Source organism: Echiichthys vipera, assembly GCF_963691815.1.
Source record: "Echiichthys vipera genome assembly, chromosome: 11".
In the NCBI taxonomy this organism is placed as follows: Eukaryota; Metazoa; Chordata; class Actinopteri; order Perciformes; family Trachinidae; genus Echiichthys; species Echiichthys vipera.
In genome coordinates, this window is record NC_139836.1 from 28,341,084 (window position 1) to 28,365,970 (window position 24,887).

General features: G+C 40.0%; 1 protein-coding gene across 8 annotated transcripts in view; it reads right to left on the bottom strand.

The window, feature by feature from the left end:
* ltbp1 (latent transforming growth factor beta binding protein 1) overlaps positions 1-24,887 on the bottom strand; it is a 220,520-nt gene that overhangs the window by 45,845 nt on the left and 149,788 nt on the right. For 6 of the 8 annotated variants that reach the window (XM_083922851.1, XM_083922848.1, XM_083922845.1 and 3 more), the window contains 5 exons: positions 23,399-23,421; positions 22,845-22,947; positions 20,361-20,447; positions 18,613-18,738; positions 17,164-17,289 (listed from right to left, as the gene is read on the bottom strand). In XM_083922851.1, the coding sequence (XP_083778977.1) occupies positions 17,164-17,289; positions 18,613-18,738; positions 20,361-20,447; positions 22,845-22,947; positions 23,399-23,421 (465 nt within the window). The remainder of the gene's footprint in view (positions 1-17,163; positions 17,290-18,612; positions 18,739-20,360; positions 20,448-22,844; positions 22,948-23,398; positions 23,422-24,887) is intronic. The other 2 variants (XM_083922846.1, XM_083922847.1) reach the window with 2 other exon arrangements.

Below are 24,887 nucleotides of genomic sequence, written 5' to 3' on the forward strand. Positions count from 1 at the left end.
CCAATGCTGATTGGTTCGGTCACCTGGCAAACTTCTCCATATTTTCTCCGTCACACGTTACAAGACTGATCTGCGAGTAAAATAAAATGGAGCTTGCAAGATTAGGATGGTCTCGCAAGGCTAATCAACAATTGCTTAAGTTTGAAATTGTGTTTTCACCAGGATAACACAGGCTCTGTGGCTAGTATTGGCAGATAATTTTACATTGCTGGTGAATTGTTCTTGATTTGCACACCAAGGTAAGACAATTGGGGTTTCTATTCATTCAATCAAGCATTAATGTTACAGTTGTGGTCATTTCATTTTGCACAAATTGCATGGCAAAAGAAATTTACCCCAATCAGCGGGCTACAATTTTGGCCTTTGTTGTGGCTTAAAAACTGACATCCATACAAAAGTTTTGTCGCATTTTAATACAGAGCATCTGCAGAAGAATTCCATACCCTATATGTTCCGATCCGATAAATTGAGGCACAATAGGAGATGGATAAATTCCTATTATTATTATTATTATTATTATTATTATTAGCTCTGTTGCCATCTTGTAAGGGAGCCAGGAAGGACAACTGAGATCCCTTCACTGGCTCCCTAGCTGCTGGCATCCATTTCAAGACACTAGCACTTACTTATCAAGCTACTAACGGCTCAGGCCCTGCTTATATCCAGGACATGATTAAACCTTACACCCCAGCCTGCCCTCCTCGCTCTGCATCGACCAATCGGCTTTCTGCTCCCTCACCGAGAGGAAAACCATTGTTCTGGCTTCCAAATGGTGGAACCAGCTCGCCATCAACTTTTTTTTTTAACAAAAGCACTCATATGTAGCACTCTCATTTGAAGCTACCACACTTACTTTTAATAACTTGCTCTTCTGGTTTGTACCCTAATTGTTGAATGCACTTATTGGAAGTCCCTTTGGATAAATGTGTCAGCTAAATTACATATAATTTAATGTATCTCTCAGCTAAGAAACAGCTTAAGGGAACTTAAAAAAAGAAAAATTCCCCCGCCAAATTCTTGTTGTCTTTTACAGAGGAGTAAAAGAAAGCATCCTGACTGGAAACATTACAAAGTGGCATGTGATGTGCACAGCCCAGGGCCAGAGGACTGCGGGTGATTACCACAAAGAACATAATTGATACACTTCTACCGAGCTTCAGTGATATCAGGTGAGGTGCCTGTCCAAAGGACACTAAAAGACAATACCCGACCCAGCCATGGCCTGTTCACCTCGGCAAGTCATCCGCTGTTCTACCACTGGAATACAGGGCAGTTTCTAACCCTAAGCTGCTCATCCTCTGTACTCCATCAAAAAAAATAGTTTCCATCCTTTCAAATTGAAGTACCGTACTTAAACGCTTTATAATTATAGCATCAGTGCAGACAGGGAGTCAAATATGTATGGTAGGAAAGTCGGCTGGTTGACTCTACGCCAGAGTGTAATGACTCTTTTTTTAGGATTCCAAAATATGTTTAAAAATTTCTACACTTCCTGAGCCTGTTTTGATTATCTTATTAATAGATACCTTGGTTGTATATCCACATCCATATAAACCTCTCAAAGAAGTCATAATCTGATCCCTCGTCCTCCGCAGTTAAAGAGAAGAGATTTATTTGCAGCTCTGGGGAAACAACCATCAGGCCTGTTGCCCTCACAGCCCTAATTCAGTATCATTTTGGTGGGTGGGGAAAGCTGTGTTGAAATGGCAGGAAACCACATAATGACATATCCCAATAAGGTTGAGGAAGAAGGGTGGTGCAGACGTTGGTAACAGTGTGGTCGCGTCCAAAATTTCACTGACTTATAATGCCATTAGTATGCACTTGTAAGTGTGCAGAGCTCATGTCTGACCAGGTGTTTGACCAACAGATGACCAGTGCCGGAGGCTGTGGTTGTGCATAGCATAAAGTGTCCTAATGCTTGATGATTCATTTGTTTTTTACATGAAATGTCCAAGCTTGCTGATACATTTTTATGTCCTCCTAGTCGAGGGACTGAATCGGTCAATCAGTCAATCAGTCCATACAGTATGTTCATTAAAAACGATACAGTATTTCCACAACTGCCTGATTGGGGAAACATAATTTATCGTAAAGATTGTTATCTGCTATGAATGACCTTAAAGTGTAATTCCGGCGCAAAATCATCCCATGGTCTTTTTCGACATTTACATACATCAAATAAGCCATCAAGACAGTTTTTTTTTGTGTAACAAAAGTGGCTAACACTGGCTAGCATCGGGGCAGTACGGTGAAGGCATTAAAACTTATTTTTTAACCACTAATACTGCTTCGTTTTATGTGAGGGATGAGTTGAGGCAAGACACCTCCTTGCAAATTTAAATTCATTCAACTTAAGCAAACAAAAAATTATGTTTATCTTGAGGCTTTGAATGACACCAATTCATGGAGGTAGAGACAAGAAGAACAAGTAATCTGTCTGTAGGAAAAGAACTAGAACTAGACTGTTTTAAGAGCTATCTACTGTGGCCCTGAGGGGCAAATCACAACGACAAATCCGAAAACACAACGACAAATCCAAAATCACAACGACAAATCCAAAATCACAACGACAAATCCAAAATCACAACGACAAATCCAAAACCACAACGACAAATCCATAACGACAAATCCAAAATCACAACGACAAATCCAAAACGACAACGACAAATCCAAAACGACAACGACAAATCCCAAAAACACAACGACAAATCCAAAACGACAACGACAAATCCCAAAAACACAACAAAAAATCCAAAATCACAACAACATTAACTCAAACCGGAAAGGGTAGGTCTCTCTGATCAGAGGATGGACCCTCCTAATTGGACAGACGGACTGTCTGTCCTATAACAGGAAGAGAGAGGTGGAGAACCCGCTGCAGCTCTACGTGGCCGTGTAACGTTAGGGTGCTCTGATTTTCCCGGTGATATGACGGGTTTAAGAGTGAGATATTGAAGCTGAAGCCGACACACATGTGAGGCAGACAGCTCCTCCGATGCTGTCGACGACCCGGTGGGAGGGATGGCAATGGCTGTGAAGATTCAGCTGGACGAAAACATGAACTGTGCATCGTAAGCTTAATTTCTTTATGTTTGTCAGCGTCCACATGAACCGGCATAAGTGTTTCAGTCATAAGAACTGAAGAATTAAAAATCAATGTGTTAGTGTGTGTATTAGTAATAATTCAATTAATAATCACGTGTTAGTGTGTGTATTAGTAATGATTAATAAGAGTGTGATAATCAATGATTGAAGAATTAATAATCATATGTTAGCGAGTTTATTAGTAATGATTAATAAGAATGTGATAAGTGTGATTATTAGGTATGATCATTTAAAGTGTGATAGTGATTATTAGTCCAAGCTCAAACTTTTCTGTTTCCAAAAGCACACAAACTTTTGACTCAATCTTTTTCTGCTTTCTCCAAAAGCACAGGAACAGTAAGTCGGTCAAGGTCACAAAGACAATGAACTAGCCATGTTGCAAATATGCACCTGGCAAAGTTAGTTGAGATTAGGGAAATTGCTGTACGTGTTGTGCTTTCTTCACAGATAAAGAAGAAGACTCCTGCTCTACAGAGGCTACTCCTACGCACAGGGAGGAAGATGGAGGCTGGAGCAACTGCTACTTCTGAAATACACATATGCACGCACAAGCAGACACATAACCACGCCTTTGTAACAAGTTTATATGCTGGAGTAGTTAGAATAGATATCAGAACTTCTTGCCTCTGATCACGGGTACTGTGTGCTCACAGTTACTCTAGATAGAGACTAGAACATTTCTCCAGACGTCTGTATCATCCGATGTCCTCCTGCTAATAAATGCCTGCTGGCGCACTAAACTACCAACGACTCTGCTGACTCCAGAAAGCCTCCTGTAGAATTTGAATTACGCAATATATAACTCTGTTAGGTCCTTTTGATTTGTGTGAAATTCTGAAAAGTATTGTGTAAAATTCCTACAGAGAAACTTGGTGACCCCGGACGTGATTCTGACAAGGAGGCTCAGGTAAAAGGAGCTGCAGAGGTTGGACCGGTGACCACGCGGAGTCACTGGGAACCTCCTGGGGCCGACTGAACTTCTCCACAAGGGCCCATCACTGACAAAAGGTAAGCAGTCACCTATTCTTCTTAAGAAGTGAAGACTGTGATTCGGCCTTAAAATCTAAATTGGTGGAGAATGTCAGTATGTTTCCTAGAGGTTAATTTGATCCAAATTTAGCCGGGGGACTGACGATTGAAAAAAGGCCTGTTAAACTGATTTGGAATCAGTATAAGTAAAAGGTAAAGGAGTGTTGGGATCATAAATCCCGACAGGTCCTAGGCGCATAAACGGTGCTCAGTAAGACGTTCAGGGAACGCAGAAAGGCCGGAGGCTGTAGAGACCCTCGAATATACATTAGGCATTAAGGACTAAAAGCGCCACAGGGGGATAGCCCCTAGGTGAGCCTAGAAAGCCACCATAGGTCTGGGACCTAAAGGTTCTGGGAACCAAAGAAAAAATTGTAGGTCTGGGACCTAAAGGTTCTGGGAACCAAAGTATAAGAAATACTTAAAAACTGTGTTTGTTTGTGGGATTGTTGTATGGGAGGTTTCGAGGATAATAGAGAACACAAACAGATAAAAGTGTGAGTAGGTTTCTGTGATGGTGGATACACCCTGTCTGTAGCCGCTGATGGTGAAACACTGTCAGTAGAAGCTTGTTGCAGACATCACAGAAAAGCCTGACGATTAAACTCACCACTGGTCTTCTCTTATCTGGGGGTACATAAATAACGGGGCTGTGACACTCGGCTTTTGGTCATTAAAAGTAGTGATTTATATCGTCTCACTCCGCTCTATCACGGTAGAGTAGAAGCTTGAGTGAGAGGAGGATCACTGGGGACTAGATCCACTGACCGGATAACGAGTGTGTGTGAATAAAGAATAAATAAATACCTGTGAATAGTACTTTAACAGCTGAAATAACTATGACAGGCCCTGTAGCGTCCCGGCTGATTGATGGTCGGACTCTTTAACTGATGGTTCACAAGTGTTTATTTTTGGGCAAAATAGATGATACCGTTGCTCCATTAAATCTTTTGACACCTTGAAGACTCTGAACACACCGTGAACACAACGTGAACAATAAGAGTAAGAGCTATGGAATGAAACAAAAATAATATGTAATAAATAAATAAATAATACCATCTATATAATATCATGTTCAACAATATCAAAATAGTGTGTTTTTAACCTTTTACAGAAAATGAATTGTCATTTACAATCATGAAATATACTTTAAACCTATTTTATCTTAATTACAAACTCAGAATAGAGTGCAATAAACAAACATATTTAACTAAAAAAAATGATATTATAACAGTTATTATATCAGTTTGCAGCTTTAACTTCCAAAGATTGTTAATGCACACAAAAATAATGCTGTATTTATTAAAAACTAGCAAGCAGTGTAATGAAATAATTGTCTCCTTCAGAAAGACAGATGCTCTGAATCGCTCCAAAACAGCGTTACTGATTAAATTAAAAGCTTAAAATAGACTTGTATAAAACGATGCAAAGCAACACAAGGACATCCCGTTTTGATAACGCATTAAGCACCACATGAAACAAAATGATGACAAACCTTGTGCCTTTATCCACCAGGTGCTTAACAAACTTGTCGGTTTACATTTCCTTGAGTTTTTGCACTTTTGATAGACCCGTTTGCAATACACTTAACTTTCTGTAAAGTTGTTCTTTTTTTCCGTTTCCGGTTACACTCTATCAAAATAAAAGCACAAGCCTAAAAACAGGAAGTAACGGTAAAATGCAACTACACATTTTAAGAGATTTCTCATGAAAATGCAACTACACATTTTGGGAATATGATGTGCTATATTAAAGGTAATTTACAGGCCCAGGATTATGTTGGGATGAATACTGGCAGCGAGTAGCAGGACGGGTGAAGCGAGCCAGAGAATATGGTAAAATATGTATGTATATGTATGTAATATATGGTTCAGTTAGAGGAGGAGTTAGAAGAGGACAGAGCACGTGAAGAAGTAGTGGGAAACAGAAATAATGGTCTGAGTAGGTTGTGGCATAAGAGAAAGAAGGAGGAGAAGGAATAGGAGAAGAGGGAGGAGCGAAGAGCAGATTTGCATATGGCCGGACTGGCAGCTGAGAGTGTAGAGACAGCTGAGAAATAGGGCAGAAGAGAAGGAGGCAGAAACAGTACCCCCACCCTATCCACACCCACCCCCGTCACCATCAGCCCCTTCAGCAAGTAGAATTTATCCAGATTTGTCTTTACAGTTACCTACGATTGAGGCAGAAGGAAGTATGAAGGTAAGAATGAGAAGAAACGCAGATTATGAGGATACGAAAAAGAGGGAAGAAAGACTATAGTATAATAACAGGTGAATCTGAGAGGGTGAGACTTCAGACAGAAGAGGAGAGACAGTGGGAGGAGGAGAGACAGCGTCAGAGAGGAGCGCGATGTGAGGAAGAGAGATTGCATGAGAGGGCACAACAGAAAGGAGGGGCTTTCGGAGAGACAGTATGAGAAAAAAAAAGTATGAAAGGGAACATGGGAAGTCAGGCATACTAGGAGAAGAGTTAGAGGGAGAAATAGAGGGAGCAGCAGCACACACGACAGCGACACAAAGCAGGAAAACCCAAACCTGAGACCGACTTAACTGACTCAGACCACTCTGACTATGACTGTAGAAGCCAGAAAAGCGACAAACACGGGAGAAAGAGACAGGGATTTAAAAACAAACACGTAAATCTAAAAAATCAGTATGATGAGTTCTGGCTCAGAGGGGGAGGAAGAGGAGATACTATGGTCAGAATGCGAAAGCAGAGGACCAGGAACTAAGACTAGGGACAGGACCACCGATATATATAAACCATTTAGTTTAGCAGACAAGGAACACATGAATGCACAACTACCACCACTTAGTGACAGAGCTGGAATATGGTTACAGAAATTAGCTGGTCTAACCGTAGGCACAGAGCTCACCATGAATGAATGAATGAATTTAAATTTTTTGTTCTACATCAGATGTTAAATAAAATGACATAACGTTTTGACAATTTCAACCAAAAAAAAAAGGATTAAAGGGGCTGAAGCAACTTGCTTTTATTAGCCCACCCTAACATCACAGTTCTGACTGTTTAAACACAACGTATTTACTTATGATTAAACATATATTTGATTAAAAGTATATTTATTTATACCTAAATAAATGAAATAATTTACTTACTTTATATACATTTAAACATATTATACATGTAAACATACATACACATACTCACAAAGCAAAAATCAAAATCTGCAAAATCAAAATTCATATTTGCTTGAATAAGGTTTACTTTTTTCTCATTTCCATGTATTAAAATGAATAACATTTCCCCTTTTCTTATTCCTTTATTTATTTTGCTCTTTTCCAATTATAACATTTATACATATGCATTAATTATTTTCAAATTTCAAGGTCTTTTAAATATCGGTCGTGTTGTAATTACTTTCAGTTTATCATTAAGGTCATTCCACATTTTTACACCAATAACGGACACGCACACGCATCTTTGTCTAATGTTAGTTCTTGCTTTTCTTGTTTCAAATCGAAGCAGTCCTCTTAAATTATAGCAATTGTTTCTTAATTTAAATAAAGATTGAATAACTGAAGAAATATTTTTTACAGCTCTGAATAAGATTTCAAGTATTTTTAGCTTGACTATATCCATAAATTTAAAATATTAGATTTTATGAAAAGCTCCTTAGTAGAGTCACAGTATCCCATTATAGGTGATGTGAGAGGACTAAGATTCAAGATTCAAGAAGCTTCATTTATCCTGAGGGAAATTATTGTGCAACAGTTTCAATACAAAGGTGAGAAAGGATCAGAGTAACAATAAGCATAAAAACATAATAAAATAAAATAAAGCTAACATCAAATAAATCAAACAATAACTAATGTGACAGAGTGCAACAGACGTTGTGGTTAAGCGCAGGTTTATACAATATACAACAATACGCAGCGTGCAGTTTAGCAGGATATGAAATAAAATAAGTACAAACTAAATAAGTGGTAAAGAGCGATAATTGAAACATTGTTAAAAATGTAGCAGCATTTCCTACAGAACTCAGAATTAATTGGAAAGAAATACGGATTAGGGACAACAGACCAATTAGATTTAGATGTAGGAAAGACTGGCAGGAAAGGTCAGGAACAAACCCAGGGTCAGATCCACTGCAGGGATCAATGTTTAAAGCTGCACTTATGAAAGGAACAGATAAGGAAGTGCAGGCAAAGATGGAGGATGACCCCAGAGCAGACACAGAGCCTCCACACATATGGATGAGGACACTTCAACATCACATGCGTAGAGCAGATGAAAGAAAGGCTGCGAGCAAAACAGAGATAGAGAATTTTAAAATATATCTGACCAAATTACAGTTAGCAAAAGCCAGAGAGGAAGGCACAAGCCACAAACAAGCAGCTAATGCAAAGACACAAGATCAGATGAACCAACAACAGGCCGAGCCAGCGCCAATAGGAATCCCCAGTTCCAGTTGCCCCAGTTGCAGGCCAATTCTATGCAGGACCCCCTCCCCAGGGACCATGGAACCCACCAGGACCATGGGGCCCACCACAATCACATTATAGAGGAGGAAGAGGACGAGGCTTTAATCCTCGAGGAGGTTATGGAAGGGGCAGGGGCGGATCACCGGGGGCTAGGGACAATGGGTGTTTCGTGTGTGGAGGTCATGGACATTGGGCACGAGACTGTCCACAAAACCAGAGAGGTCTACCAAAAGGGGGACCCCTGCCACAGCGGCAACAACAGCAGGTGCCATCACAACCACAACTGGCCCCAGGTAACCAGTCGCCCCAAGGCACCGGGTATCCAGACCAATACTAGGGGTGCCCAGGGTCAAGGGCAAGGGGAGAGGCTGACTCCTTGCTACGGGAGAAGTGAACGAACGAAAAGTGAACTTTTTAGTCGATACAGGAGCAACACATTCAACTCTGATACAACCTCAGTTCGGTCAACAGCTCTCCAAATATTCCATAGACCTTGTGGGATTTGGAGGACAGCCAATGCCACTCCCTTTCACAGAACCCCTCACCACTAAAATAGCTGGTTACCAGTTTCAACAAAGCTATGTATATACACACATATCCTATGTGGCCCACAGGGGGTGCAAGTTCATTTCCCTAATAGGGTAAAAATAGACTGTTCAGAGACAATTACTTCAAGATGTAACATTGGACAAAGGATCCTAGGGGAAGATCCTGATCAGCAGCAACAGTCGGCCAACGTTTACTGGACTCAATTGAAAGAGGACCCAGACCCGCCAATTACCAATGTTTTGAAACTGTATCAACAATGGACACCGTGGATTCACTCAGTGCACCCATATGAACCGGTCCCTGACGTTCCCCACTGTACTTTTCTCTATGACCGTACCCAAACTGAAGAAATGTATGAGGAAAGAGTTAGGGAAGTAGAGGGTTCCCCTTGGACACTGACTTTGGACTGTATATATCAGAATCAGAATCAGAAAACCTTTAATGTCCCGCAGACGAGGAAATTCTTTTGTCACAGCACCAACAGAATATTACAAAATAAGATAAAAAATAGCAAAAATAAGCAATAAAGTTAAATTTTAAAAATGTAAGAAATAGAAATAGACATATATACATATCCACATGACATGGTGCAGTTGTTCTTGTTTTGTTTGTTTTGTAATAATATAATATGGAGTGAATAAATATGATTAATAAGACCAAATAGTGCAAAAACAGAAGTGACCATAGTTCATAGTACATATGTATCAAAGAAAGGAGTAGTAGCACAAGTCCTGCTCACTGTAGAGCAGGCAGAGTGGTACAACATGGGTGACACTGCAGCACCCCATATTAGCTTAGCATTAGGAGCAGGAATTTAGGGCCCATGGTAAAAACAACATCTCAGTTACAGGACTGGGAACAAACCACAATCCCGGCAGTCACATACTCTAAAGAAGGACAGGTGTACAAGATCACTCATCACATCACCTCACAATCAGAATTAGAGAAAAAGGTAATCCAGGCATCCACTCAAAATTTTGACCAGGCATAGTGTAATAGCGTTAATCTCATCATCCGTTTTTACTCTATCAGGCTCTCGACTGAGAAAAGTAGAGGACGGCTTAGATGCAAATATAATGTACACACACAAAGGAGTTAATGCAGCGAGCTGTTTAGCAGTTCCAGATGACGAAAACCCACATGACTGCATTCCACTGACAACGCAAGCCATTATAGTGAGACCCGACTTGCATGCAAAATCACAGGATCGACCAGACATTGACTTGTATGTATACGGCTGCTGTTTCAGAAAAGATAATGCAGGACTAAGCGCAGCATAGGCAGTGGTAATCAAAGATCAGGGAAAGTTTGAGACACTTTCCTGAATTGCCCCCCGGGGACAAATAAAGTTTTTGAATTGAATTTGAATTGAATTGAATTGAATAAGTACAGGAGAAGTGAAAGAAAAAACCGTCAGCTCAGCGAGAGGAAGTGATGGCAGTGACAGCAGCTTGTAAGCATGGTGAGGGAAAGAGAGTGAACATATACGATAGATAGATAGATAGATAGATAGATAGATAGATAGATAGATAGATAGATAGATAGATAGATAGATAGATAGATAGATAGATAGATAGATAGATAGATAACTTTATTTATCCCCGAGGGGAAATTAGGTCATCGTAGCAGCGGTACAAAGCAATCAGAAGTACTAAAAATAAGATAAAATATAAAATACAAAATATGAACAACAATAAAATAAAATAAAAGTACAGTATCGCAGATAAACACTATATTACAATATGCTATATGGATTTTAATGTGCAAGAGAGATAAAGGTGCATTTCAGTGATAGGTCACTTTGAGTAGTGTGAGTTTATTCCCTGAGCGTCGCTCAGCGTGGCTGTGCAGCGTTGTACAGTCTGATGGCAGGCATATGCAGACTCTGCATAGGCCTGTGCAGCAGTGCATTGTCAGTTGAAAGAGTGAGAGAGAGCAGGTTTTGTGACAGCTTCAGGTCTGCCTATTAAGCATGAGGAGGAAATGAGGACAGAGAAAATAGCTAAAATGATGGCAACTATAGGTTTATCATGATTAGACTGTTTAAGAGGGCTAGTGTGAACAGAGAAAAGAAATTTACCCCTTATGAGTTATTTACAGGTCGCACCATCCCTGGACCAAGACACCAGGAACCGCTGCAGCCAGGGGCCACACCAGGACTAGCACGGTCCCAGGTGACTCAACTCCAAGGCTGGGTAAAGACATTGTCAGGAAGCCAAGGGGGGTCAGGACCAGTACCCGCCTCACTGACTCTGTTAGGTGAACCTTGGGTATATGTATAGATATTGAAAAGAAAGTGGACACAATTGTAGGTGGACAGGACCCCATAAGGTAGTGGAGCAAACCTCCACAGCAGTAAAAATACAGGGAAGTGACAAGTGGATTCACCTTTCAAGGTGTAGACAGGGGGAGGAGCCCAAAAGGTCCTTAGATCAAGTCAGAACAGATCTAACCGATCAGGGTTAAGGGACTTCTGTAAATAAATATAATCTATGATTGACCCACATACACCAATAGTAAAGAACACCACAGTATATAGAGTTGATAAATAGGGTAAAGGGGTTAAGTAGGAGTAGAGAACAAACAGTGTGTGTGTGGACACTTAGTGTGTTTATTGTAATATTCATTATTTTAGTGGTAATTTATCTCATATGTGCATGGTTTGATAATTGTTAGAGTTATAGAACATGGCAGGCCACGTCCGTGGCATCCCTTTGGACATCCAGGATTTTGTGGTCTCGGAGGAATGATCACTCTGGTGAGTGATCAACAGGGGGAATTGAAGAATTAAAAATCAATGTGTTAGTGTGTGTATTAGTAATAATTCAATTAATAATCACGTGTTAGTGTGTGTATTAGTAATGATTAATAAGAGTGTGATAATCAATGATTGAAGAATTAATAATCATATGTTAGCGAGTTTATTAGTAATGATTAATAAGAATGTGATAAGTGTGATTATTAGGTATGATCATTTAAAGTGTGATAGTGATTATTAGTCCAAGCTCAAACTTTTCTGTTTCCAAAAGCACACAAACTTTTGACTCAATCTTTTTCTGCTTTCTCCAAAAGCACAGGAACAGTAAGTCGGTCAAGGTCACAAAGACAATGAACTAGCCATGTTGCAAATATGCACCTGGCAAAGTTAGTTGAGATTAGGGAAATTGCTGTACGTGTTGTGCTTTCTTCACAGATAAAGAAGAAGACTCCTGCTCTACAGAGGCTACTCCTACGCACAGGGAGGAAGATGGAGGCTGGAGCAACTGCTACTTCTGAAATACACATATGCACGCACAAGCAGACACATAACCACGCCTTTGTAACAAGTTTATATGCTGGAGTAGTTAGAATAGATATCAGAACTTCTTGCCTCTGATCACGGGTACTGTGTGCTCACAGTTACTCTAGATAGAGACTAGAACATTTCTCCAGACGTCTGTATCATCCGATGTCCTCCTGCTAATAAATGCCTGCTGGCGCACTAAACTACCAACGACTCTGCTGACTCCAGAAAGCCTCCTGTAGAATTTGAATTACGCAATATATAACTCTGTTAGGTCCTTTTGATTTGTGTGAAATTCTGAAAAGTATTGTGTAAAATTCCTACAGAACCGAAGTGTGGTTAGTACTCTTGCTGTAAAGCAGCCAAAACACACCAGCTAACAAGCTAACGCTATTGTTAGCCCGCATTAGCGGTTAGCATCGGATTTTATCAAACCTAACGTTACAGGTTAACCCGGCGAAATCCGTAACACCAGTTCGCTAATGTTAAAACCCCCAAGTGTAGTTACAGAGCGTTAGTTTGAGAGTATGTTTGCACAGCTAATGTATTTATAATTTACGGTTGTATGGACTGTTGTTGCCTGGGCCCAGACAGCCCACGGACAGTTAAACGGAGCTATCAGGCACGTAACGTTAACAGCAATGTTGGTGTGTTAGCGTCAGTTTCTAAGTTTAATGGAGAGACTGTCGGTAACGTTAATGTAGGGACAGATGCACCTACAGTTACAGAGCTGTTAGTGTTGTAGATTCATGTGCATTTACTCTGCTATCAAGCATGAACTGTTGACTGTACATGTTCTATAGTAAACAGATATAGCCAGTCCACTGACATGATGCTGTGTAAAATAACTCCACTGAGTATAATGCAGTCTGACACAACTCTACTAGTCCCTCTGACCTCAATGATAATATTATATGATAATCTTAATGACATAATGTGATGACCTCATCTCAGTAAAGCTGGACTTATAAACACCTCAAATACGATTCAACTGCAGACTCATAAAAAAACAATAAAGTTAAAGCATCTCTTTAACAGTTTGAACAAACACATTATAAACGATATGCATATTGAATTCATTGCAGGGCCCTTGTGTTTGACTACATTATTTATTTATTGTCAGTGTTTAATACAACAGTTTTATCAGAGTGGTAGTGATCCCCTAATCAGAATCAGAATCAGAAAACCTTTAATGTCCCGCAGACGGGGAAATTCGTTTGTCACAGCAGCATCGGAATATTACAAGCAGAAACATAATACAAATAAGATAAAAAATACCAAAAATAAGCAATAGTTAAATTTAAAAAGGGAAGAAATATAAATAGACATATTTACATATCCACATGATATAGTGCAGTTGTTTTTGTTTTGTGATAATATAGTATTGAATAAATTAATATGAGTAAATATGACCAAATGCAAAAACAGAAGTGACTTTAAAAAAATGTGTTTTGTTCTACATACTAGATTTTATTTGTATACTATATTTTCTTTACTTCTGTATTTCTTCACAAATGATCACATTGTGAACTGCATTATGTGCTTTTTCTCCAGGCTTCTCTTGGCACTCCTGCTTTTAAACCATGATGGCAGCTGAGAGGTTGATGGACCAGTGATGGTGACGTCTGATCGCCCTATCAAGGAGAAGCTGAATCACTGAATGTGATCTAAAAGCATGTGTTTGCTTCCTCAGCCTTCACGTCGACCCTAACAGAGTCACAGAGAGGTCTACATCACATCATCACCTCATCAAAGACTGCTGTACCAGAGAGCCGTGCTGCCTGCCCTTTCCACATCCTGCCAGAACATCAACGGGGACAGCTGGACAGCCTGTCTCTCACACAACATTTGCAGTTTAACACAGCACATCAGTGTGAAAGTTTTAAGCTTAAGATTATTATTCGACAAGAAAAAGTCAGACCAAAGTCTAAAATTCATATGAATAAAAAAAATGTTTATTAAAACATTGCAAGATGTTTGTTTTTTTCCTTTGTCACTAGTCACGTTTGCATATTTAACTACGTTGAGAAAAAAATGTTCCATATATCTCATGATTGTCTATGTATCTTGATCAATTAAAATATTTTCTAATAATAAAATAGTTAATTTAGGATCGTACAAATCTAATGAGTGCTTTTTTAGTTTTAAATGGATACATCTTTTTTTTTTTTTTTTTACTTTTGACCATTTGGCACATCCACATTCATATTTCAAGAAGATCCAGTCTTGTGTTTTGAGTTTTGCTGGTGCAGTTATACTTATTTTACATTTGTATTGCAGAAAGTTTCTTAATGGTTTAAATGTAGTTCCTGAATAGTTTGTATATTTTGGGATGTTGGTAAATAGCTTCACTTCTGTATGCAGACCTAACATTAATGCTGTAACTGATCTTAACTGCATAACATTTTTTTATACAGTATGACACTGAGTATTTTTGTAGACTGTCACCTTAACAGGACATTTCATAATCTAAAGTCCTTCTCCTTCTGGAAACTGTCTCCTGATGATGGACCTAGTGAAGGTAAGGGCTTTCTGTGCCGGCCACAGGCCGAGCAGACGACCTGCATCCTAGCTGTGTAATAATAGTGCGTTGTTATATGGACACAATATCTACAGTTAATGAGAGAAACATTTCAAAGGTAGATATAGGTAATGATGATCTCATACTTAAAAAATAGTACAGAAAATAACCTAGATTGTTTTAAAATGGTATTTGCAAGTTCAGAGATAAGTCAACATTTCATATAAAACATAAAATAATGAGTTCTCTCTCTGTCCTCACTCTCCTGCTGTTTGTTACAGCCCTATACACGCAGTGTAGCGGTACATAATGAAAGTCACGTTTGAGAGAAGCAGGGTTGTACAGAAGAAAACTGTTCACATCCAGATGAGGTGAGACGTGCCGTCCTCACGGAGCTGCATGGACCAGGGCAGCTACTCGGCTATCTGCCGTTAGCAAAGGTTGCGTTCAACGTGCAGCTGGTGTTTTTGCTGAAGTACTTCCTACATAGTCCGATATACTCATCCTGATGTTTAGGTTGGTTGACAACATATCATCTGTCACGCCGTACGGATGCCCTGCATCAAAAATAATCCTTAATAATAGCGAAAGTATCTCCGGAAATACTCATGCTTTGAAAATAGGCTCTTTTCCGAGTTCTCCACCTCTCTCTTCCTGTTATACGACAGACAGTCCGTCTGTCCAATCAGGAGGGTCCATCCTCTGATCAGAGAGACCTACCCTTTCCGGTTTAAGTTAATGTTGTTGTGATTTTGAATTTGTCGTTGTGTTTTTGGGATTTGTCGTTGTGTTTTTGGGATTTGTCGTTGTCGTTTTGGATTTGTCGTTGTCGTTTTGGATTTGTCGTTGTCGTTTTGGATTTTTTGTTGTGATTTTGGATTTGTCGTTGTCGTTTTGGATTTGTTGTTGTGGTTTTGGATTTGTCGTTGTGATTTTGGATTTGTCGTTGTCGTTTTGGATTTGTCGTTGTGATTTTGGATTTGTCGTTGTGATTTTGGATTTGTCGTTTTGTTTTCGGATTTGTCGTTGTGATTTGCCCCTCAGGGCCACGGTAGCTATCACACAAAAACAGTCCAGGCACTTTGCACATGGTGCATGTAGGTGATTCTTCTTCTGTCAATTATTCAATCGTCTTTGTAATAGTCTGTGAAAATAAATGCAAATCTGTCGGTGTGTTTTATTTTATTTCACAAACCTCACACTGCATAACATTCCTTGAGGATATATGTTACAGCGTGGCTCCAAAATAAAACAGCTGGTATGTAGTTAGATAGACCGAAAAATAGAGGACAGGAGAGGTTAACAACTGTATCTGGAAATCATTTTGGAGGTACACATTTCAACTTTGCAAAAACGTGTACTTCGAATGTAAAAAAAAACTACATAAAAAAGCATCAAAATAGAGCTTGTTTCTAAAAAAATAAAAAATACTGAATATGTGACTACTCCTATATTTGTTTGCTAGTTTTAATTAAATCGAAAGACATGTGTCACAGTGTTTCCATTTCAGCTCAGTGGGAGAGTCTATTATTTTGTTTTTTTGTTATTTACTGTCCCCTTTCTCCCCTCTCCTTACACTTGGGGTGGGTACTGCTGCAACAAATAACTTACCCCTGGGATTATTATAGTATTTCTGATTCTGATTCTGACAGGCCCAGACTTGTTGCACTGCTACCAACATTAGCTGTTCTGTTTCAACAATGTTAGGCTTAAAAGATGTGCTTGCAGGCTGAAATCCACAGCGGTTCAGAGCAATTACCACTAGCCACTAATTTATTAATTTCACTGAACCACTGCAGCACTGTGTCGTCCATGCGGACATGCTTGTTGCACCACCCATCACCCACTCGACTACTACCCAGGTGTCCTCCAGTCCCTAACACACGCCGCTGCTCCAACCTGTACCTGCCTGTATATACCTGAGTGTAATGAACTATGCAGATAGAAGGAACATTCGTGGCAAGGCTTCAAACTTTTAGTCTTCATTATTCCCTACTGAATGCAAGGTATATAAACTGATCAAAACTCTGTTAATCATTCATACATGCAAAAACTGTCTTGATGGCTTTAATCTGATGGTAGGTAAGAAGGTAGGTAAGCATCACCTTACCACATTCAAGAGTCATTATAACAGTTTCCGCTGCAACGGTTGGGTGTGGAACATACAGCATGCTGTGCATGTGTGTATGCATACAAAAATGTGTGTGCGAGACAGATAGGGTACGTACCAACGCAACTGGTTCCCTCTTCATCAACGACAAATCCCTGGACACACACACACAGAAAACTGCCCTCTGTGTTCTCGCAGCGACCGCCAAAGCACAAAGATGGGATTTTCAAACACTCATCTACATCTGGACACACACACACACACACACACACACACACACACACACACACACACACACACACACACACACATACACATACACATACACACACCAGAGCAAACAACATAGAAAAGTCAGTGACATAGAAAATCAGTATACATTTAAATGGAATCCAATGTTTAACATTTTATTTAGCTGGAGTTGCTTTGTGTTAGACACATTCATAAATTACTCTTTGTATTGTTACTTGAGCTATTGGTCCACTGAGTAGAACTTACAGATATTGGTGCATATTACTTTTGTGCCATTTCTATGTGCGGGTGACACAAGAACTAGTCAGTGTATTACCTACAGTAGATGACGGTTAGTGTGCTGCTAATTTGGAGAAGCAGACAGGAGGACTGACACTGCAGCTCCTGTGGACGGGACAGCAGCTGGAGCATAACAGACTTTAGTCACCTTAAAAAAGGCGTACTAAATCAGTTTAAGCTTACACTATATTTAGAATGTTTTCACCACAATACCTTGCCATTAGACTGCCCTTTCCTTTGGCACCATATTTCATGCAAATTTTACGTATTCCAATGCAGCACAACTGTGACGCTCACTATATTAATCCACAGATCAGTTGTCTCCATCAGACTTATGAAATAAACAAATACGAGAAAATAATAAGTAAGAAGAACTTCTGCAGAGGGACACTGCACTGAAAGAGAGAGAGAATAAACTTCTGTGGAAACTAGAAGAGAGCTGTCTGACAGCAAGGTAAAGCTTTGAAAATATTCTACATATAGAGTACATTTAAATTGAAGTGTATATTTTAGGTATCTAAAATCCATTCAGCTGCTTCTGTGGCAGCAGCTCCTGTCTGCTCCTCCAAACTGGCAACGTGCTTACCGTCATTTATTGTAGGTAATACTAGTCTGACTATGAATAAGGACCTCATACAACCACACTTCAAAAACTATCTCTTTAAACCTAAATAAATCAATCGGTGCCATTCAATCCAATGAAAACAAGCAATCTAATGCATAGTGGGTTTATCCTGAGTTGTATGAGAAGGTCTAGAGGACAATTATCCAAACAACTGTAGTTCCTGGTAATTTGGAAATCAGCTAAGCTGGCACAGACACAATCAATGCATGTTGTGAATTGGGGAACACAGCCATTGGCTGTTGGTGTCTTTTGTGCACGGAACTGTTGTGTTTGAACACAACTTTGTTGTTAGAGATTCTTCAAGTTAAGTCACGGTGCTCTGCTCCTACTGCACACTGCATAGAAAGCTTGTTATTATTTAGGCCTGCACAATATGACACTGGACCTCAATAACTGGACTGGACTCCTCACCTACACACGTGGTTTGGGCATCATCAAGGCTGTATCCCTCATCACAATGGCAGGTGTAACCCTCAGCTGTGTTGTAACAAATCCCCTGGCCACAAATAGAAGGGTTGATCTGGCACTCATCCACCTCTGGACCAGAAGAGAGGGATGAGACTATTAGTACATGAGCAGTTTTAGAACTATTAATTGGTCCTACAAGATACTATAAAGAGTCATGAGGAAGCTCAATATTCCATTAATGTACCACAAGTTAGGTGCTTAATAGGAAAGCACACCGTAAGTTTACAACATGTAGCACAAAGGAATTAACCCCAGGGATAGAGACTTGATGCAATTAACTGAACATAATTTCATTTATTTCTTTATTTCATTGACATTTCAACAAAGTCTGTGCAACAATCCTTGTGTGCTGCCTTGCATTGTCTAAAAAAAACATTATAAACAAGCTAAATTTTGGGACTGTGAACTGAACTTTAAGCTGGCTCCAGAGAAGTGTGAACTTCATACAACACTGGTTACAAATCACATATAATCCGAGCCCCTTAGCACAAAGAGCGCAGACAGAGGAAACAACTAGCATATTTCCGGCGCAAAATCCCCCCATGGTCTTTTTCATTCACACTTGCATACATCAAATGAGCCACTGAAACAGTTTTTTTTTGTGTATGAACTATTAACGGAGAAATCCGGTAGTCGCTAACAGTCGGACGTGGCTAACACTGAGTAGCTGGGGGCAGTACGGTGAAGGCATTTAAAATGTCTTTTTTTTAACCACAAATACTGCTGAGTTTATCAAAAGAGTGTTTTAAAGACTTACCTACTGGCCCCTGTACCAGCTCCTCTCATAGTAAAGTTCATTCAAGTGGATAACCAAAGTCAATCCAAAAGGAAGGAGCCCATTGGTGCTTTGTTTTCTATGTAGGGACTCTTCTTGTGCTGCTGCAGAGGTTTGCTGTTATTTTCAGCAGTATTAGTGGTTAAAAAAGACGTTTGAATGCCTTCACTGTACTGCCCCGAGCTAATCACTGTTAGCCACGTCCGACTTTTGGATGTATGTAAGTGCCGAAAAGGACCATGGGATGAATTGCGCTGGAATTACACTTTAAGAGGAGAGGTAGTGGCTGTGGTTCAAAGGTAGAGCAGGTCATCCTCCATTCGAGAGATCAGCGGTTTGATCCTCAGCTCCTCTGGTCCGCATGTCAAAGTGTCCTTGGGCAAGACACTGAACCCCGGATTGCTCAACATGCTGTGCATGGGAGTGTGAATGTCTGCGTGAATGGGTGAATGTGACAAGTGTGAAAGCGCCTTGAGTAGTCAGAAGTCCATTTACCATTTACCAAATATAGCTCCCAACAACTCCAAAGCTGTTTGATTGAAGGAGGCTGCCAAAATGTGCTAACTGTAACACTATCACAAACTGAAGGCTGTTTTTTTATTTTATTTTAAAAGGCACCATGCTAAAAACATCAGAGCTAAAACTTATTCATACAGCAGAGGAGACAACAGTGTGTGTGTGTGTGTGTGTGTGTGTGCGTGTGTGTGTGTGTGTGTGTGTGTGTGTGTGTGTGTGTGTGTGTGTGTGTGTGTGTGTGTGTGTGTGGTTGGGGTCAGGTACACACCAGTACAACCTGTCAGCTGTGCGTCACCTGTTCACTAACCTAGAATAGAACTCTCAGACAAGAATACAAGAATATACCACAACAGATGAGGATAAAAGACAAGAAAATAAATAAAGAACGTTTTAGTCTTACCAGCTGACTGGGTCGGAGCAATGTCTTGGCCTGCATTAGATGGGAGGATCTCCACTGGTGTAGGTGGAGAGCTCCTCTCAACAACCTCTACCAAAACAGAAAATGCACAGTAATATATATTAATTCCACCCAGTTCATGCTTAATTCAGTCAACGTGTTTTCCACCAAACATGGTACATTTTTATCATTGTTTATTTACTTTAGGGGCCAAGGTGCAGTCTCAACAGTTCAATTTTCAGTCTGACATTAGATTGCAGAAAGATGTAGCTGTCCTAAAAGGATTGTATGGTCCTGTTCTCCTTTTAAACTGACATAGAGCAAAGGAGAATGACAAGACCCCTCCGGGCTATAGGTATACTAACAAGAGTACTTTAGTACTGTGCAGAAGAGCAGCGCTGATTATTCAGCTTGTTAGGGCGCACTCACACTGTCCATCCGTACCGTGCCCCAGGACGTTTCACGGCTAAAGTCTAGTTCGTTTGACCAGTGTGAGTGACGCCGGCCGTGGCCCGTTTGGGAGAGGTGGGCTTTTGTAAAGCACGTTTGCACATGTACAAGCACGAGCGTGCACACGTGTACAAGCACGAGGCCTCTGACGTCATTTTATGTGTGCCTGTTTGGACATAGAAAAAAAGAAGGACGGACCATGCACGGACATTTAAAACAATGGCGGCGAAAGGTTCACGTTGGTGTGATGCGGAGGTGGAGTGTTTCCTGCAGATTTGGTCAGATGAAAATATTCAAAAACAGTTGGACAAGGCGCACAAAAACTCTGAGGTCTGTGGAAAGATTTGTAAACAAAGTGACGCATCGCCATGACGACAATCAATGCGTGTTACGGCGTGATGGCGTATAGGCAGCAAGAAGCATTCCGCTGAGGCCCAGGTAGTGTGAGTACAAACGGGCCTGGCTTGCGGGGGGGGAGGGGGGGGGGGGGGAAGTACCCTAAAGCACGGGGCACGGTAGGATGGACAGTGTAAGTGTGCCCTTTAATTAACATAGAGTAGAAGACATCAGTACCACTCCTAGCAGCCATTAACAGCAATGTGATCCTACAATCACGCAACCTGAAAACAGTGAAAGAGTGAAAAGACAATAGCCCAGTTCTATTCAGACGTTCTGATAAGAGGGTTCAAATTTGGCATAAAATAGCGTAAATGCATGGTTTAAACTCAGTTTGAATTAAAGTTGTACTCCATAAGATTTGAGATACCTTGTTTCTAGCGGCCTCTGTGGCAGTAAGATGTAACCGCAGGCGAGCCTGTTCTTTCAGAGCCTCCATCTTGTCACGTCACGGTCACTATATGTGTTGACAATTGTATTGTTTTCTTTTTTGCTCTCTTGTTAACTCTATTGAAACACATCCATCTTCTTCCAGTCCCTTATATGTTACCCTCTTAAATCCACACACACATGTTCCTTTTATACTTCTGCCCTTACTACAAGCCTGACTCAGAAGTTGGAATTTCTGATTTCCGATTACAAGTGAATGCAGCATAACTGTTGGTGACGAACTGGGCCGACAGACCAACTGCTGTCAGCAGCGTCACTAACATGGCTGCTTATTTACATCTAGCGAGGGAATGTCTCCACAGACACACAGATATTATAATACTCTGCAAAAAAGGCAAGTAGAAGTGCATTCATTAGTGGGTCACATGATCAATCACCATTGTTTTAACTCACTCTTTAGAAGACAGTAACTTAAAAAGCAATTGAATAGATGGAAATCTTACAGAGTACAACTTTAAAGAGACATGGTGCTGGACAGTATAGGGAGTGTGGTTTTTTTTGTTGTTTTTTTGCACGGATTAGGCCTTTAATTGATGCTGATCATTATTTGAATGCCACAGCATACATAAACACTGTTGCTGACCTGGTACATACTTCCAGAGGGACCTGTTTTGTGATGGATGACAGACACATTAGATTTTCTCTTGTTTGAAAAGTTTGGTGTTAGTTTACACTGCTATGCATGATAATTAAAAATACTATAAGTTAAGATCATATAGGTATCAATCTGGTCTAACACTGACAACATGTAGATTATAAATTGACTTCCTGATAATTTACTGATAATATCAGTAAACAAACTCTGCTGTTCTGAAAGCACATTATGGCATTAATAAATAAATGCATGCATATATTAATAACTTCTTCTAATGCCAATGTCAAAAGGTCACAGTACAGGTGGTCTTTCTAGGACATCCGACTGATCTTGTCAGCAGCGGACTCATCTTTACTGTCTGCAGCTGGAACTGCAGTTCTTAGCAGTACTTCCTCCTACTTTAGCACACATTAGCATGCATTTTCTTACATTTTTGTGAAAATCATATACATTACAGCAAAGATGGACATGACAAAGTATAGTTGAACTTGAGTGCAGTCAAGGCTGACAAAATGCTCTTAGCTTGACAAGCTGTGTCTGAGATGTCCTAAACTGCCCACTGCAGCACAAAGTTGAAAGGGTAGTGAAGCAGACACCTGGGTAGGCTGCCTCGATCTTGACAGTGGATACACCGGGAGATAGCTGGGGCAGGATAGGTTCAACTACTGGCCTATTACTAACCACAGGAACTACCAGCTCCTTCAATGACAAGACACAGAAAATTATTCCAAATGGACATGGTCAACAGAGCACCGTATGTATGTATGTCTTTCAGTCCATTATTTCATCTTTGCACACTGGTTCTATCATGCAATACAGGCATTGTGCTATGAAGCAGATTAGCTTTGCAGCTTGCATGGCGACTGACTGCAGTTTAAAAACAGGGCAAAAATGTACAGTTCAGCGAGCAAGCCATAGCAAATACCTGCCAGTTCTGCAAAGACTTCTCTCTGGATTTTTCTGTGTGACAGTGTCAAATATTTCTTTTATTTTTGGTTCTTACCTATAATTAAACAAATTGAAGATTTACACATTGCTCAGTGCTGACCAGCTCAAAGTCATGCAGCAACGTTGCTGACTTCATGCAAAGGTGATTCTGCAGTGTGCATGCAAACGTCCACATTTTTACTCTTTACAAGGCCCAACCTACCTGATCTGGTGCAGTTGTTGCTACTGACCACAGAAAAAAAAGAAACAACATTTATTTAAATGTAAGTTTGTAACATAATATACTATATGTAACTATCTCAGGTGGTTGGGTTTAAAGGTTACTTACACTACTATTATTTTGTCAAGCCCATTTATATCAATGATGGTAGGTTAAATAACAGATATACCTCTCAGTGTATAACACAAAACAGTTCAACAGTACAACTATGTCCTCTAAAATAAACATACAGTTGAATCAACAGCTCTAAAACAGTTTCAGTTCAATTCATCTTTATTTATATTGCCGAATCATAAAAAGTTATCTCAAGAGACACTTTCCATATAGAGTAGCTCTAGACCACACTCATGATTTATGATTTACAGAGACCCAGCAACAAAAACTGTTAAACCCTTCATGAAGGGAGGATTTATTGCTGAACTGTTGATTTAGACTGCATTGTTTTAGATAGCTACCTAATAAACTAGAAACTGAGAGAATATTGACATTACGGATCTTTCTAATGGCTGTGTCATTAGTGTGTTTGCTTCTTAAGGCCTGGACACACCGAAAAGTGTCCGAGCTAAGTTCATCTGTGCATCCTCGGAAATCCAGGGTTAATTGGCAAACTATTGTAGCTGACATGCTAACTAACAGTTATAAATGACAGTTAGAAAGCCAACAACTGCTAAAACCGGATGGTTTATGTTGTTCTATCGGAGTATAGTGTCGGCTTCAGTGAATATGATCAAAAAAATGTTGCCGACTGCAACTTTAAGGGGCTTTTCATCATTATCATGAGCTCATCTACAAGTCCCTTGATATTAATTTCACATCTAAATTTCTTCAGTCCTTAGAGGTGTTTTACTCAAAATACTGACTTTTTGGGAAGGCCTATGACGTCTGATACCGACACATGAGACACATGCACTGATGCATCTGAAGCTGGACCGTCTATCTATCACAACGAACAATAGATAAAGTCAGATTACAACATAGACAGAGGAGGAGTGACTTCATTCTGTGCCCAGGACGCCATTACTCCACTATATCTTTACATAGAAAATCATGTTTACTGCTTAATTAGTGTTCTGAATGTACAGACCAGGCCTTAAGTGCGTAGTACTTAACGTAAGTGAACCGCTGGAGATTTATTAGATAATCATGAGAAACCAGTTTACAAAACAAAATGGAGTTCAAATAATACATTATTATTAGTCTTTTCACAAGAAAAAGCAATTAATCTAAGCTATGTGAGAGACCTTCACTGCATACATACCAGACCATCCCCAAGGTAATTCCTTACTAAATGCCATATAATTATTCACAGACCATGATCTTAGGTCTAAAATATAACAACACTAAGGGGAAAAACACAACTCCACTCTTCCATCCACCCAGCATTTCTGCATTTGTGTGTACAGCTGCCAGGCACCACATCATTATTTGGTGGTATCCAAAAACTAATCTACAGAGGTTTTGGGAGTCGAAG